At 31.1% G+C, this 18,899-nt stretch overlaps 1 protein-coding gene across 1 annotated transcript in view; it reads left to right on the top strand.

Annotated features, from left to right (window-relative positions):
- Positions 1–18,899, top strand: part of LOC141494190 (voltage-dependent calcium channel subunit alpha-2/delta-1-like) — a 430,495-nt gene that overhangs the window by 360,457 nt on the left and 51,139 nt on the right. The window contains exons 6-7 of the mRNA XM_074195299.1: positions 4,500–4,665; positions 17,742–17,811. Coding sequence (XP_074051400.1) covers positions 4,500–4,665; positions 17,742–17,811 — 236 coding nt within the window. The remainder of the gene's footprint in view (positions 1–4,499; positions 4,666–17,741; positions 17,812–18,899) is intronic.

Raw genomic sequence — 18,899 nt, 5'->3', positions numbered from 1 at the left:
AACAAAAAACATGCACATGATGCTACTGGAGCATTGTTTGTCATACATCATAACACCAAAGTAGAAAGGAAAATTAATACCTACACATATCTTTGCCATGAATTTCCTCAAGTTATATTTCAACAAGCAGGAAAAGTCCTGTTTTTAAAATTCTACTGGGCAAGAATAAAAGAACTAAAGAATCAAAAATAACAAATAAAAACATAATCCATATAGAAAGTTTTATAGAACAATACTTGAAGGAGCTTTTAATCTAATTTTCCTTCAAGGAAACTCATGGTTTGAAAGTAAAATCTATGTTTTGTGGCATTTTACCCAGCACAAAATATAGACTTAAAAAAAAGGAATTGGTAATTGATATCAAGACAAATCTTAAGTCTAGTACCAGTAAAGATACTCAAAGCAAAGTGTGCTTGTGTGTGTGTGTGTGTGTGTGTGTGTGTGTGTTTGTGTGTGTGTAAGAGAGAAAATGAGAAATAGAAAAGATTCTCCATCTGGTAAACAACTAGTTTATAACTTAGAAAGAATCATAGTTTCCCATGAGTACTGAAAATTCATTGACTTGCTCAAGGTTAAATAGCCACTGACTACCAAGATCCAAGTCTTTTTGAATCAGAAATTGACTGATTTTTTTATCCATTAAACTCAAAATTGACACACACACACACACACACACACACACACACACACCAATCACAACAAAAAGCATGTGCATATTAATATAGAAATACCAATATACATATGCATATATGAAGAAAATAGGCATAATATATTTATTGCCTATTTTTTTCCATCTGTCTATCTGTCTATCTAGCTATCTATGCATCTATAAGGGATATAGAACTATAATTTCACTAGTCAGGGAACTCCCAGTGTAGAACCATTTCCTCAGATCAAATATTCATTCTGTTATGCATTATGACTTATGGATTTATTATCTTCCATTTGCATATGCAAGCACTTGAGGGATCTATGATTTCATCTGCATAGGGAACTATAGTCATAGAAATTCCCTCTACTAACTAGATTACAGATGCAATCTGGATATGTCTTGCTAAGTCCTGAGGCCCTGAGAGTGCCTTTCCCTGGGTCAAATAGGTAGAATCATTCAAAGTTGATATCTGAACCCAGGTTTTCCTAACCCCAAAAGTAGCATTTTATCCACTATACCATCCTGCTTTTTTTCCCTTTGCACACATATTTTGCTATATATCCCTCCAAAAAACTCATTAGTTAGATTTTGATTTAAAGAGACAGAGGAAAGCATCTAAACGTATTTTATTTGGTGTCATTTAACCCAAATAATTGAGATTTATGCTGTGATAATCTCAACATGGATTAATGTTTAGAGCATTTCAAATTTAAGGAAAAGTAGTTATAATGCATTTTTTTTCTATGGAATTACCATGATGATCACTTTTTACTAAGGCTGCATCTTTATAATTAAATAATAGATTTGACTGCATACAATTTATGTGCTATGTGTATGTGATACTATATATTTCTGGAAGTAGTATTACTATCCTTCTAATATTTTTATATTTTTGTTTATATACACATATGAAAAAATTAAAGTGACTTCATTATATATCTATCACCTAAGGAATAGCAATATTATAAAATTTGAATGACACTTTAGCATGTCTTGTTACAGAGAAATGTATATGTCTGTACCCTTTTTTGATTTGATAAAATGCAAGTGCTATCATATTCTAAATGGAATAGTAATAAATAGAAGCTAGTATTTGTTTAGCACTGACTATGTACTTAATGCTGTCCTGTTTTAGAAACATTCTTTTTGATACTCACTACAATATTGAAAGGTAGGTGCTGTTATTATCTCCATTTTTCAACTGAAGAAATGGAAGTTAAGTAATCTGCCCAAGTTTACACAGGTGGGCAGTAACTGGGTAGCAAGTTTGAGGCTGAATTTGAACTTTGACCACCCTAATTACAGAGCAGTACGCTATCCACTGAGACACCTAGCTGGCTATGAAAAAAAAAAGTAATGAAGTACAGATAAAAAAGGAATTGAGGGGTGGCTAGGTGGTGCAGTGGATAGAGCACTGGCCCTGGAGTCAGGAGTACCTGAGTTCAAATCTAACCTCAGACACTTAATAATTACCTAGCTTTGTAGCCTTGGGCAAGCCACTTAACCCCATTTGCCTTGCAAAAACCTAAAAAAAAAAAACAAAAAAGCTCTGAGAAAGGCCATAAGGTGTAATAGAAAACACATTCTTTTATTTTGTTTTGTTTTTTCATTTATTTTTTATATTTTTTTCCTTTCTTTAAACTTTTCTTCATTAATTCATTCAATCAATAATTTATTTATTATTATAGGAGAAAGTTTTATTGGGATTGTAAGGTATTGAGAAATTGCATCACTGTGAGGAGAAAAAACATAAATAATATATGTGAAAATCTTTAAAAATGCCCTTGACTAGGAGTAAGAATACCTGGATTTGAACTCCCTTTTGTAGCTACATGTGTGAACAAGAATGAGTCTTTTACACTTTTTTTCTCAGTTACTCTAATATTGGGGCAAAACTATTAGTAGTTGTGTATCACAAGAATTTTGAGGAGAGCATTTTGGAAACTGTAAAACCTAGATTTAAGTATAATAGTATGAACTATTATTATACGTATAAATAAAAATGTTTTTATGATGACATATGCCAACAGTAGAGTCCCTCAATGTGTTTACATTATAGTTGGAAGAAAGAAATTCAAGAAAGAATTTTGTTTTCATGGTTTCAAAGGGTTAGAGTAAATTAATATTTAGGGAAAAATCAAGATTTATTTGCAAATGAGTTTTTATTACAAAACACATTCATTTTAATAGCAAATGATGATTATAAGCTTATTTTAGAATTTAATTTTTAACCATTCTTATATTTTCATACAATTCTATTTTTTGACACAAGAAGCTAAACTCAGTTTACCTAAACCATTAAAAAATGTAGCTGCTAAGCTACTAAGGAAAAAAAGACAAAGGGAATGGTAGCAGCCCAGCTAACAAATAAAACCTTACCATGTTCATATTAATTGAATGCCAGCTGCTGCCTTGGGTGAATTGAGAGACTTGGTGAAATTAAGCAGATATTCAGGACAGATTGGAGGATAATGAAGTTTATCTATATCATAAATAAACTCCATTGTTTGTTTAGTTGAATAGTACTGTAACATTCATAAATGTTTAAAAGAAAAGCTCTGTTGCTCCCTTTCTGTATGCTGTGTTGCATATTAATATAAATATCCATGAATAAGGAGTATTCATTCAGGTCATCTCTGTGAATATGAATTTCTATATAACTGATCACTTAGTGTTCATCAGATCATGCTTACGAATATGAATTTTCTACTATCTCCAAAGCACTATGGAACTGACCCAACTCATGAATATTAACATGCACACAACTGATTTCTTTGCAAGCAATCACATTCATAAAGATGAAAATCTTGTTAGCTTGTAATAATGAGCCCTGTTTTAGAATGCTGGTCCCAATCCTGTTTTACAATTCTTATGTATTTAGTTCAATGTTTTCTTTTTTTCCAGTAGCATTTAAATGGTAGTGTTTAGCACCTTTCTTAAAACACTTCCATACCTTCACCAAAAATTTAAAAAAACAAACACCTGTATATTTTGTAACTTTACTCCCACTTGTTCTATCAACCTTGCTGCAGTATATAATTACTGCACAGAATCACCTGCCTCTATCCTTTGACTTGAGTCACTGTCCAGTCATTATCATTATTTCTCTTGCAGAGATGCCCTATCAGATAATTTCCTGACAGATCATGAACATTAGTCACTTGATTTTATTATCTGTGACTTGTGCAATAAATTAAAAAAAAAGATCATGTCTACTATTTTATTATTCTTTGTAATCCTTTTTAATGTTTTAACTAGGTTCATAAGCCTGTATCTACAGATGGCAAATGCTTAGAAAGTACGGTGTAATTTTTTCCCAAAATATTTTTTCTATTTTCTCTTGTTAGCCAGTTTTAAACTTGAGAAGTACTATAGGGATAAGATATTCTGGAAAGAAGCAGTACAAGTAGTATGTGTTATGGATCTGAAGAAGTGATGTAGGTCAACTTTTAATAAGGTTTCTGCTGTGAATCATATTTTCAGTAGTCCATACACCTTTAGTTATTCTCATTCTTATCAGACTTCATTCAGATTCAAAGTTCACCAAAATTTGATTCTGAATTGTGGAAACACAGACACAACCTGTGTCTATTGATAAATATCTGGAAACTGCTAGGCAAATGACTGGATTTTTCACTTTGTATATAACGTTTCATATATATTTATGTATGTATGTGTGTGCTTAGATGTTTGTATATACACATTCGATATTTGTACACATACATATATAAGTATATATGCCCAGAAATACATATAACACCATAAATATATATATATGGAATTTTAAAAAAGAAATCCAAAATGGAAGCAAAATTACTAACCAATTCAACAACTCTGTAATTAAAAGGATTCCTCCCCCCACCCTTTTGCCTCTTTTACAGCAACAATTGTGTTGAATGAACTCAACTGGACAAGTGCCTTAGATGAAGTTTTCAAAAGAAATCGAGATGAAGATCCTACCTTGTTGTGGCAGGTATTTGGCAGTGCCACAGGCCTAGCCAGATATTATCCAGGTAAGTTAATTCTCTTAATTTTAAAAGTTCACTTTTCTCTTTCACTAACACCTGGAGTCAGGAGGACCTGAGTTCAAATGCAGCCTCAGATACTTAACACTTACTTAGCTGTGTGACCTTGGGTAAATCACTTAATCCCACTGGCTTGTAAAAAAATTTTAAAAAGAAAAAAATAGAAATGGGAGCCATAAGCCCATACAACTAGGGGGTAGTTTAGGTGGCACAATGGTAGAAAGCTAGGTTTGGTATCAGAAAGGCTTGGGTTCAAATATGATAGAAAACTAATAGCCATGTGACTGAGAGCAAGTCACTTAAACCTATTTGCCTCGCAAAAAAAAAGTTATATAACATCTCTAAACTTCATTTTTCTCATATACACAAATGAGATCATAATCCTGCCTCAATCAATGATGCAATCTCCAAGCATTTATCAATTCTTTATTGTATGCAAGGAATCAACATTGACATTGGAGATATGAAGACAAAAATGAAACATACCCTTCCTCCAATTAATTTATATTCTGTTGCTCTTGAAAGTTTTAATTCAAGGGGAAAAACATCCTGATCCTCAAAATGTTATTTAATTGTGAAACATTTTTTGTGGTAATATGTAGCCAAAAAATGTAACATATGTAACATTTTTAGTTATATGAAGGATGTTATTTTTAATATTCAGATATGCATACGAGGCATAGTATCCATAAAACTTAACTGTCTTTGAAGACTTAAAAATCATTTAAACAATTTTGACTATATTTTTACAGTATTTGATACATTTCAGATTAATTGCTTTGTCTTATACCAGTAAACTGGTAAATTCTTTGACATGAGAGGCACCTTTATAATTGAATCCATAATACAGAGGAGAGTGCCATGTTTATGGGAGACACTCAATAATATGCTTTTTAAAATTTACTGTGAGAAGACTGGGGACAACTACAATGATCTCCATCTAACAATTCTAAAACCTAAGCTTGCCCAAGGTAATGTATAGCAAAGCCCCAACTCAAACTCAGGTTCTCTGATTTCTTATCCAGTGCATTTTATAACATACTAGAAGTGTTCATGAGATCCTTATGATTTAGATAATTGCTAAAATATCATTTCCTCTTCCATTGGTGAATGATATGAAACAAAAAAAACAAATACTTCAATGAACAATGTAATAATCATGCTAAAATTGTTTGGGTTCCAGATAAAAAGAAAACCTGAAAAAATACAGACAGGCACATTCTTGCCCTCTTCTTTGAATCTCAGTTAGCATATACATTAAATGAAAGTAAACATGTCATTTTAAGTGGAAAATAGGTAAATCTCATTTCTTGTTCATAGATCTTTTCCCCATAGAAAAAAAATTTCCAAGCAGAAAATGTCTTTTTATTTAACTGAGAAATGAATAATTTAAGGAACCTCAGATCCAGTAGAAGGATGAAAACCTTTTCAAATATCATTCATAAGCAATTTCATCATACTCACCTTTTATTAGCAAGTTCCAAATCTTTTTATTCAGAGAACTGCTCATACATATGTAATATTCCCACATGGTCTTTCACACATGTGCTTTTAAATCTGTGGCCTTCTTCCTCTACTGCTAGAGATTTAGGAAACAAAAAAAAAGCAGTTAACAATAAGAAGGCATGACAATAAGGCATAGCAAGTCAACAAGAAAGGAAAGCACACAAAATAATTTTAATTACTATATCTACTTTAAAAAATAGCCATTATCTAGTATATATGGGTGGCAAGTGCCAAATGACATAATCATTGTTTAAAATTTTGTGAAAACCTAGAATAGTCTAGGAAAAAGTATATCATAAATTTTAATAGTAAAAATAGTTATGAGAAATAGTAAATGGATTACCTTAGTATCCAATTTGGCAACATCCTCTCAGATAATAGTGTTTTATAAGCACTTGGGGATTTAATCTTTTTTTTCTTAGAGAAATGTGAATTTATTTTGTTAAATTAGCAGCCTAAAATGCATTAGAAATTGCTTTTACTTGACAAATAAATGGAGGGGTTTTTTTTAGTAGAGGGATATTATATGTATTTATATATAGACAGAAAGAAAAATTATGAATCGAAAGATTACATATATCAGATGTTTAGATACTTATAAGTCTATGGATATGTAGAATATTTATATATTCTTATTTACTATCGCAAACAGAGAACATAGATAAAATCAAATTTAGCCCAGTATTGAATAAGCTGGATTGCTGCTGAGAAATTCTAATACTCCTCTGCTGATCCCAAACATTCCTAGGAAATAAAAACCCATCTTTTCAATGCTAATGTTCTATCAATGTTGGGGAGCAAGATGTGGAATTCAACATCTCCAAAGAACTAACTAAGAAAGATGCATTTGGTTATTGAGCATTTAAGTATGTAATGTTAAAGGTTTATGAACAACCTTGAAAGAAGAATATAGGTTTGAGAATAAAAGAGTTCAGTTACCTCCTTTTACAGTAGAGGAAACTGAAGTTAAGAAGGCTAAGAAACAGGGTCAAAGTCACATAGGTAGTAAGCATCAAAGACAGGATTTCAACTCAACTTGAATTCTAGAACTAATGTACTTTCCACTGACTACATTGTCTTCCTATTATTTTTCAGTTATTATTTCAGGTCACCCTTGTTTAAGTACAACAGTCATAACATTGTAGACATGGTCTTATGGACTATTTTTTTAAAAGCTGAAAGGGACAATAGACGTTGATCTAACTTCTTATTGTACAATTTGGAAAACCAGAGGCCTGAAAGTATTTGAGTTTGCATAGGTGTCTAGGGTATTTCCAGGATTTAAAATGAAAGTCTCTTGAAAGCCTCTCAAGGGTTTAAGCTTCCCTGACCCCCCCAAAAAAATTTCATGTCACTAGGAAAATAAATGGATTATTCAACTTCATTTTTATAAATGTTCATTTTGAAGTTCTTTATCCTACCACATAATTTTTTCTTTTGTTTTAAAAATTGTCTATGAGAATTGTCAAATTTGGTGATTTTTTTTACTTGTCTGAATCATTTTTTGACAAAAAAAAACCAAAAACAAAAAATAACAACACAAACTACTTATTTCATCTATTATTTCTCTTGAAATCATTATAGTTAATATTATATTGAGATTTTAATTACTAATCTGAATTATTATAATGCCTTTATAGAGTGCAAATCTTTCTGTAGCATTAGGTTCCTTTAAAATAACCTAAGATAATACCTTATATAGTTTTTAAATGACATTATTTATGAATCATTTCTCTTTATTTTAAAATGAAGCTATAATATTTAATAATGGGATTCAAAGTATGTCAGATCAGAATCAAATAAAGTCCTAATAAAAATTTTCCTATCCAATATACTGGGATTTTCTTAGAATAAGATGTGAAGCGTTCAGACATACAATGAGGCTAAGGTTGGGGAAGGATGGGGAACATGTCTGGAAAACATTTTAAATTCTCATTATGGATAGCCCAGGTAAAACAATAAAGACAAGGAAATAAAGGTTTCCTGGCATATAGTATCTCACATCATTTCTGGAGACTTATAATAGAAAAAAATGATTTTCATGTTTATTTTGCACTCTGTGTATGGACTGAACCCACTTATCTCTGTCATGGTAGATACTCTGCTAGTTCTAATCCATTGCATGCCCCTTTAGACCTCTTTCAGTTTTTGGAAAACAAGATAGGTAGAATTTGGATAGGTGGAAAAGAAAGAATGAAGTGAATCAAGGCATTCCAAGTTGGAAGATAACATTAATAATGGTCATAAATGAACAATGAATCTTCTGAAGACAGTAACCAGACTAGCTTTACAGAACTTAATGGGTGGATAAACTTGGAAAGTTGAGTTGAAGTCAAATGTAAAAGGCTTAAATGCCAAGATATGGAATTTAGACTTTGTTTTGTAGATAACAGGAAACCAAAGAATAGATTTTAGCAATGGAATAATAAAAGTAATAGATTGCTAGATTTAAGTAGTTTAAATTACAATTAAATGGAGAATTTCAGTTAAGATTTAATTTCAATGATCTTTCAGGTGCCCAAGGCCTCTATCTGCTATTTTAAAGTTCAATTCAGTTAAATTAAATATTTATAAGTATTTACTGTATATAAGGTGCCAGGGGATACAGAGAAAAAAATGAAAAGCTGTATTTATCTTTAAAGAGTTTACAAAATAATCTTTAGAGAATACAAGATATAAATAACTAAATAAATGCAAGTTAAGTTAGGGAAGCACAGACAGCTTGGGAGATTAAAAAGGGCTCCCCAAAGAAAGTTCTACCTGGCTAGCCTCAAGGGATACTAAGCATTCTAAAATGCAAGGAGGGTGCCCTCAAGGAAGGAGTCAGAACTGCAGATTCACAGATGTTGGATATTTAGTGATAAGTTTTGAGAACATGAATTAATTTAATTTGACTTCCATATGGAATGCTAGAAAGTCCAGAAAAAGTAGCCTAGAGGCATATTTTGAAAACTGTATTCATAAAAGCAGTTGATAATGCACAGTCTTTTGCATCATAGATTACATCACAGATTCCCTTCAGTGATAACAGTACCCTGCATCCCTTAGCCAGCCACTTCCCTGATAGAGTAAACCTGTGGCAAAATTTATGTCCTCTGTATTTGCTGGAGCACATACCTGGGTATATCTGACAATACAGACATTAGTAGACGTCTTGTTCCTCTTCCCCCCCAACCTCCCCAACAAACTCACCTTCAGAGAAGTACAAGAAAACATTCTTATGTGAATGATGGGAAACATGGATATCACAAAACACTGGCTGCTCCCAAAACAAGTTAGTCATCAATCTGCTCCCTTGAGTCCATTTTACTTAGCTCAATCAACTCCATTCCCTCTGTACCCTAGAATACACTGTACACTTCCTACTCTTACTGACTATCTCATGAAGCAATCTATGGGACAGCTAACATGATTTAGTCTAAGATCTAGACCTACACTAAGGTAGGGATACTGGGAAGAGGAAGAATGAGAATGCAAGAGATGCATTTGTAAGAAGCAATAACTGATGTGATGGTTGAAATACTATGGAGTTGGACTTGGAAAAGGGAGAAATCCCAGTGAAGAAGTTTAAGAAAGAGGGAGAGAATGAAAGTATCTTGGGGAAAAATAGGAATTAAAAATTAGGAAAATTTAAAAAATTAGGGAAGTCAGTACATGAAGTAATTCTAAGTGAGCAGAACCAAGAGATCACTGTACACCTTAAGAGCAACATTGTATATTAATAAATAATAGACTTAGCTCTGTTCAGCACTAGGGCATCAAAGACCTGCACTATAGCAATTTTAAAAGGCCTGAAATGAAAAATGCCATTCACATCCAGAGAGAGATCTATGAAATCTTAATACAGATCAAAGCATACTGTTTTCATCTCTTTAAATTTTTTTTTTATTTTTCCTCATTGTTGATATTCCCTTTATTCTTCTTTCACATCCTGAATAATATGTCACACGATTATACATGTATGATCTATGTCAGATTACTTGCTATGGGGGGTGGGGGGAGGAGGATAGGATGGAAGGGAGAAAACTTCATAAAAACTATTGAAAATTATCTTTACAAATAGTTGAAAAAATAAATTAAAAATCAAAAAAAAAGTTTTAAAAGAAATAAAAAAGTCAAGATAGGAAGCTAATTTGGACCAGAAATGATGAACTTCATATTTTACGATTTTATATTTTAAGTGATAGTGTCACAATGATGAACAAATTTAGACACAAACATATAGATTTAGGAAATGAATATTCTTGCCTGGAAATCACCTGAATAAAAGAGTTAGAGAAGATCTATATTTCTCATTCTTTTTCCATTGCATCTGTATATCCTATGCTTAAGGAATGTAACAATGATACAATCTTTGAGAAAACCTGAAGTAACCCTTTGTTGTAAAGAATAATGATAGCGTTATCAATAGAAGACTCTTGCAATCAATTTGTATATTTGGTACAAGTTCAAGATTATGCAAAATAATAAACACTATAGCACCAAGTTTTTACTTTAGAGAAATTTAGTGAGTCATTTTTTCAACAAGTTCCTTAAACAACATTCTTTCTGCATAGTGATAGCTATACTGTGGTTCACACATTAATACATTTGCTAATGAAAGATCACTCTAGTTGCTGGTGGGACACAATAATAAAAAAGATGTTAGTATGGAAACCAATGAATATTGTTTATTATTGATCTGTTCTTTCTACAAATAACTTGAATTAAGATACCCATAAAGATAACCTTTGTTAAAATCCAACTTTGGTTTTTCCTTTCTTTATCTTTCCTTTTGCTTCTTCTCATTCTTTCTTTTATTTTTCCTTTTTTCTATATTTCCTCTGATATTTCATATTACGTATTCTAAAGCCTTTTAATATAACCCTAGAAAAAAAGTATCATAAATCACATAAATTCAAACAAATAATTTGTAGATTCTAAATCTGAGGAGAAGCAGTTTGTCATATTGGATAGAGAACTGACTTCAGGGCCAGGAAGACCTTGGTTCTAACTTGGCCTCTAGTTCCAAACTCTGAGGAAGTCACTTAACTTTTTAGTGCTCTGGATCTCTTTTTTAAGGCACTAAGTGGGAGAAAAGGTGTGATCGGCATTGGTGGAAGGAGGATGTGATATTCCAGACACAAAATAATATCCTAAAATTCAGTCCATATGTAGGTATTATAGCTTAGTATCTCTTAAGATACTTCCTACATTTACATGTATTTTAAAGGTTTCAGAAGTCTCTAGAAATGTAACATTGTCAATACTTTCAAAAAGATTTGTTAACCTCTGAAAATATTTTCTATTTATGCTAAAGCACATGATTATCTGTAAATTATATTAAGCAATACCACTATATCAGAAATCACACTGTCTGCATATGCTTTTATTTGTCCCTATTTTCTACTGAAAATCCTCTATTGCATATTGGTCATATAAATAATTAAATCTGTTTATCTTTCTGCCTTGCACTTCTATAATATTCCATTTAGCCAATCTACTTGTATATTTTGCCTGCTCCTCCTACTGACAGACAGTAACTCTTATGTCAAAGAAAATGTTTTAAGTGGATTAACTACCATCTGCTGAATTCACAGCAAATCATTTTGTAGTTAAGACTGCTTTATAAATGATGCAACATATAATTAGTAATTATGGAATACATTTGTGTATTTGATCATTTGTCTATAAGGAGTTAATAGAGTGTTAAAGACAAACCAAGCAAAAATAAAATGTTTTGATAATCAAGGAGGAGGTTTTTATGGTGAATTTCAGCATTCCCTTCTTAGGTGATTCATAGATTTTTTCCCTATCCAAAAGACAGAATTTTTTTTTTACTTATTTAATATTGGTTGGCAAAAAAAGACAAAATCCTTGAACTTGAATTATTTCATTTTGTCTTCAAATCGGTTCATTGGTATCACCCCAAAAATAATAGACTTGGGCATTTTTATTGCTAGTTTTAAAATAAGGTGTACACACCCAAAAAAGCAATTAAAAAGGTCTTCAGAAGAGGTATGGCATGTGTTGAAGAAAGTAACATTGAATTTTGAAAAGAAGGTGGATTATTGATGGGAATACAGTCAGAAAGACATGTTCTACATTACAAAACAAATCATATTGCAGGAAAGAAATTTGCAAAACTACCCTTTAAGGGAGAAAAAAAAGTAAGACATAGAGTCATATTTGTATCTTAGTCTACTGCAAAACAAAATATAGCATATATGAACTACTGTGAAAAGTAGTGATTACCCAAAAAAATTGTTTTTTATAAGTTTTAGAAGTAAATTTGAGTTTTGACTTTTTTTTAATGGGTTTCTCTGAAGATGATAGTCCTCATAAAGAAGAAAAATTATGTACTTCTGTCAGGACATGTGAATTATAATTGACCAATTTGAACTGTGGCCTCTTAATTTGTATGCTATTTAATACTTTGTCGTTGGACTCCATATGCCCTGTTAAGACTTATCCTTCAGTGTGTTTCAGCTAGGAAACATAGACTATTTTATTCATATTCATTTCCTACAAATAAATTAAACAAACAAAAACAAAAAAGATTTTTCTTGGCTGGGATTTTCTGGGAAAACTGACTTGACCTTAATCTTGCTCAAACAAATTGTGATCTATGAATGGAAAGAATAGGATTAGGCAATAAGGAAAAATAAATATAAGATTTTAGAGAAATAAAGGGAGACTTTATTGAATGATCTATTATGAAGAAAACATAACCAAAAGAATGATAATAATGAGAAAGCACTGAGGAAAAAGTACTATCTTGTACTGTAAGTAGTAGCCACTCTATTAGTTGATTTTTCTTAGGTGTTTTAGGAGATTGCACTGGGAAGCAGAAATTAAGTGCATATTACAAAGATTCTGCTAGGTCAAATAAAATGTATAAATAAAAATTTTCTCTATTAATTATTAGCACAAAATGGCTTACAATAACAATCTTCATCTGTGGTGCTTAAGGAAGTGATTTTAAAAGCAAGTTCTATGATGTTTTATATATTATTCTCTAATAAAGTAGAACTTCTTGAATTAGAAAATAACATCTATATATCCAAATTAATTAAGAAAGAGATTTAAAATATTTATCTTTTTGGAAATGGAAACTTGTTAAATGCAGGACAACACTGGATGATTTATAAACCAGAAGTTTGTTCTTTTTCCCATCATTTGACTTTGCAATAAAGAATTGTCTCTCTAATAGACCACTAGAATGAAGTACATGGAAACTAAAAGTGCATGTAATATGAACTAGAAAAAGAGCAGAATTCTATACATTTATTTGTTATTTCTGTTTTAGCACTAATTTGAAAATATTTTAGGAAAATATAGCTGGCAAGCATTTGATCTTGTTAATTCATAATGCAATTAACTTTCATTTCATGTGGAGGACTTCCTCATAAAGAAAAACATCTTCAATGCCTCCCTATGCTCTTTATAATTCCCAAATATCCAGCAATTATGATATCTATTTTTTAAAAAAAATGTTAGCTGTTAACTTGGGAGAAACTCTAAAATGCTATTTAATGTTCCAATTCATATTTCTATGGCTTATTGTATAACAACTATCATCATCTGACTACCAACTATAAACCAGTGTTTAGGAGTTCAACCCAACACTAGGAGTGGTTAGGAAAATATTTTGTCTGTTGTTCAATTGTAGATGCTCTCTAAAAGAGAGTGCTAACCTAGCAGATTTTTCTGTGACTGAACTAACAATATTCTTTATAAGACAAACAAGGATGTAAGTCCTACAAGAACTTGACTGATAACAATTAGAAGTGCAGTATCCTGTGCCTATATTATTCATGTTTTGAAAGAAGAATCACATCTAAACTGAAGAGAAAAAAAATTAGAGAAAAAAATGACATAATTCACTTTTTTCTCTAGATATGGATGGTATTCTCCATCACAAGTCTTTTAATATTGTTTTTGATTATTATACTGCAATAACTATTAAGCCCATCATAATTGATCATCACCCATGTTGCTGTTACAGCATATAATGTTCTGCTCATTTCATGCAGCGCCATTTAATGCAAGTCTTTCCATGCTTTTCTGAAGTCCCATCTCTCATGATTTCTGACAGAACAATAGTGTTCCATCCCACTCATGTACCACAATTTGTTCAGTCATTCCCCAATTGATGGGCATCCCTTCAATTTCTAATTCTTTGCCACTTCAAAAAGAGTTGCTATAAATATTTGTGGACATGTGGGTTTTTTTTTTACCCTTTTTCATGATCTCTTTGGGATACAGACCTAGTAGTGGTATTACTGGGTCAAACGATATGTATAGTTTTATTGCCCTTTGGACCCAATTCCAAATTGCTCTTCAGAAAGATTGGATCACTTCACAACTCCACCTACAATACATTATTGTTCCAGGAATATTCTTTTTTTTTTAAAGTGATTTGAATATCTAAAATGAGCATACTCCTTGTGGTTTTTTGGTAGAATTTTTTTTTAATTTGATTGTATGTTTTTGGTCAGTGGTTTTTATTCTATATCAGTGTCAAATTGATTCCTGGTGCAACTGAATATGTGTCTGGAACATGGCATACATTATCTGATTTTAGTAATATTCCTCAATCATTGAGTTAACTAAATCATAAGTATATGGGTGATGTAATTATATTTCCATTTCTATATGAAGTTGACTTAAAACTCATAAAGATAATATTATGAAACAGTAAATGGTAAAAAAAATGACTGGAGAACTAATTTGAGATTCCCCAATAATAATCATGTCTATTTATTGCTCTTATTTTTGTGAAAGTTCTGTTAATCCTTTATGTGAATTTCTAAGATGCTATAGTATGTGAAATGTTTTGGTATTAAATGTACTCAAAAGTGTAACCTCCAAAATATTTTCAGTTCTTAAAATAGGTTGATTTATTTTATTTAGAATAGAAAGGCAAAATTAAAACCTTAATTGGCAATCGATTAAGAATCTAGACAGAAATAATTTGGATGAATGAAATTAATGACAATCTAAAAGTCTCATTTTAACCATAGTACTAAACTCTGCTTTTACTCAACCATTTATTAAAGTTGCAAACCAACTTTACCCCAGGAGTATAACCCTGTACATAGCTAGTAGGAATATGATGAACTTTGATTATATAATCTTAATATATAATTTTACTGTAATTTAAATTTTAGATTGACTTCAAAAGAAACATTAAAGTAAGGCAAATCAACCAGGCAGTTATATATATCAACCTTAAAAATGAATATTAATAGAAAATAGCAATCTACCTAAACCTGAAATTGTGTTATCCATCAGAGGTTAACAATTAAAAACAAGGGCATTCTTTCATAACTTGATTACATATTTCTTAAAGTATTTCTAAGTTATTGGAAAATGAAGTGACTGGTATTTTTAGGTCTTGAATTTTAAGTAGTGTTACTTTATCTTAATCATTTGATTTAATCCAAAAATCTAGGCAAATTTGTCTCTTATTCTTTTAATTTATCGAGGAAAAAGGCAAAAAGTTCTCTATACAATTTAATTTCTATGAATGACTGCCCTTGTCTTTCTTCCCCTCCTCCTAAAAGATTCATTACTATAATACTTCAATGGTAAAGTGATACTTCCAAGTGGATTTTAATTCACATCTTCTCCCGAGTGTGATTCTTAACCATGTTCTCTATAATCTTCCCTCAAAAATGTATTCAGTGTCCTGGAGGCCTTCTTTAAGGTCGTTTTATACCTCAGGGGTTCAGTCTGGCACTCGAATTATCAATACAGTTCAAGTCCAACCTAAGGATAATTCTCCATTCTTAATCTTTTCTGCTCATATATATATATATATCTTTGATGATGTGACTTGTCCTACTCTAGTATGTAAGTCATCACTGAAAATATGCTGTAACCCATTCTTATCTACCATGTGTCTTTCTATTTATTTTGGGTCATATAAAACTGTGATTTTTCAGATATTATATTATAAAAGTTGTAACTATATGGCATTGTCACTATCATATAAGAATACACCTGTGCTAATTTATATCATCAATAAGTTAAAACAAATGTCAACGTCAAACTTAAATTAAAAGAATTGGTATGGATGAAGTGGCATTGAATACAGTTGTAATAACTTCAAACTTGTTGTCTATTTAAATGAATCAACTTTTTTTAAATAAGAAATTATGGGGCAGCTAGGTGATGCAATGGATAGAGCACCATCCCTGGAGTCAGGAGGACCTAAGTTCAAATAAGGACTCAAGCATTTAATAAATGCCTAGCTGTGTGATCTTGGGAAAGTAACTTAACCCCATTGCCATAAATAAATAACTATAAAATAAATAAATTATAGATAAAACTATTAACCTTGATTGCAACCATGTACTGTAAAAGGTTAACTGAGATAAATAGTAGCCACATCAAGGAACCCAAAATATCAAAAAAACTATCTTACCTAGAAAACACTTTGCCAACCAAAGAAATGTTTGCTGATACCAATGTTAAACATTTTTATAAGGATAGACATGAAAGAGCATGAGTATTGTCACATCATAACTCAACAAAAAGCCTATAAACATGAAGGCAAGTTTATAGAAATCCTGTCATGAAAAGTAACAGATTCACTCCCAAGAACATCCAAATTTAATTAGATAATAGAACAATAAAATAGATTTTAAAAATGGAACTGATGTGTCAGCAATTCTGTATCAATTTATTTTTTTTTTCATTGGTTACTTTGCAGCAAGCATACTTGGGCTGTAATACCTGAGTTTTTAAATGTCCTTTATGGAAAAAAAAATTTAAATAACAACTAAGATGTAATTTTCATCAGTGACTGGGCTATTGCATGTAAGAGGACTATACATGCTTGCAAAGAGATACTGTCCTGTAGTATATCTTATATGGGGTTCAGATGGAAAAGAATTCCTAATACTCAGTGATAATTCTCAGGTACTCCAATTAAGTCACAGATTTTACAGGACTACTCAAGCATGTATTCTATAACTAATCATTCATGCTCCCACTATTTTCACTGAATATTTTAAAGTTTTAAAGCATTAATGAACTATACTTGTTTAGAATAATAATTTTGATTTCTGAATGACATTCTTATTTTCTGTTTCCAAAAAAATCATTGTTTGATATAATGAGGATATGGGGCTAAAAACTGAATCACATTTTTTTAAAAAGCATAAATGGTTATGTGTGAATAAATCTGATGAATATAAAAAGAAAATATAGATCCTTGTAATATAAAATAGTTTTTTTTAATTTCTTGAGTTCTGTATGATCATAAAAACAAATGGCAAGCTTTTTAGGCATCTGGGAAATCAGTTTTTGAGAAGTACCAAGAAAAAGAAACATGTCTAAATGTTCATTTCAGTTTCATATGAAAAAATAAAAGAATTGATTTTCATTGATTTCCTCTGGCACAGCTTTGTGATTTTCCTTGAAACTGTAGAATTTTTTTCTTTATGAACTCTGCTGCAGATATATGGGCTTATGTTTTTTGACTATTTGTGAAGTCTGTCAGTAGACAGACTTCCTCTGAAGGGTATATGTTATACTGGTTTAATTATGCCTTGTATCTTTTTTTTTAGCTTCTCCATGGGTTGATAAAACTCGAACACCAAACAAGATTGATCTCTATGATGTACGCAGAAGGCCATGGTAAGATAACATGCAAAAAAAATACCTATTTTGTTGAAAAAATTATGTTTTTCTCCCACTAATAAGAGGCAATGTAACATAATGCAAAGAACATTTGTCCCATGGAATCAGGATTACTTGATTTCAGTTTTCTACTCTAATTGCTTATCATTAATATGACCTATTCTAACTTTACCGCTCTAAATCTCAGATCCTTATATATATATATAATATAAAATTGTTAATATTTATATTATCTCAGAGTTACAATTTAGAAAGTACTATAGTATTGATGCGCTATATAAATTCATGTTCTTACTGCTTTGACATAGAGGCATTAATGTATTACAGATAGATATGGCCATAAAGTTAGGAAGACCTGAGTTCAAGTCTTGTTTCTGACATAAAATGGCTCTGTGACCTTGGATAAATTACTCAAATTCTTAACTCTTTAATACATCTCCAAGATTATAATTTATATAGAAAATGGTGAGCATACCTGCCAAGGCTCAATATCACTAAAATCACAGGTACTGACCCAGTCCCTTTCCCTGTTATGTAACAAGCAGTATTATTAATTAATAAACCATTTGAGTGTCTTTCTAACATAAGGTCAGTTAAAGTATGGTAAATTATGTTCACTGAAGAATATTGGGTTAAAATTAATCATGAAAACCTGGAATTAATATTTCCATTTAATATTGCCAAATGCATTAATTTAAATGATTATATTCAGTATAATTACTAAAGCTTTTTAGAATATAGGAATTTCTATGGAGATCTCCTAGCAGAGAAGAAGGTATGGAGGGGATGGCTTGTGGGAAGGAGACAGCTCAGTTTTACCCCTGTATTGCTTATTATTAGATTCAATTCAATAAACATATAAGTAACTGTTTAATAAAAGCAGAACAGGAAGGATCAAGTCAATTGTATCTATTGATAATTATTTTTAACAGCTGTGGTAATTAACTAAATTGTTCCTGACTATGTAAAAGCATTTTAAGTGGAAAAATATAAGCAGGTATTATGATTTTAAGGATTGGGAGGATTGAACTTATGCTTCTTCTCATGGTTCATACAAATAAGGAACAAAACTATTGTCAGGAAAA

Source organism: Macrotis lagotis, chromosome 7 (assembly GCF_037893015.1).
Source record: "Macrotis lagotis isolate mMagLag1 chromosome 7, bilby.v1.9.chrom.fasta, whole genome shotgun sequence".
NCBI lineage: Eukaryota > Metazoa > Chordata > Mammalia > Peramelemorphia > Peramelidae > Macrotis > Macrotis lagotis.
The sequence above is the reverse complement of the archived record's forward strand: the minus strand, read 5'-3'. Positions and strand labels throughout refer to the sequence as shown.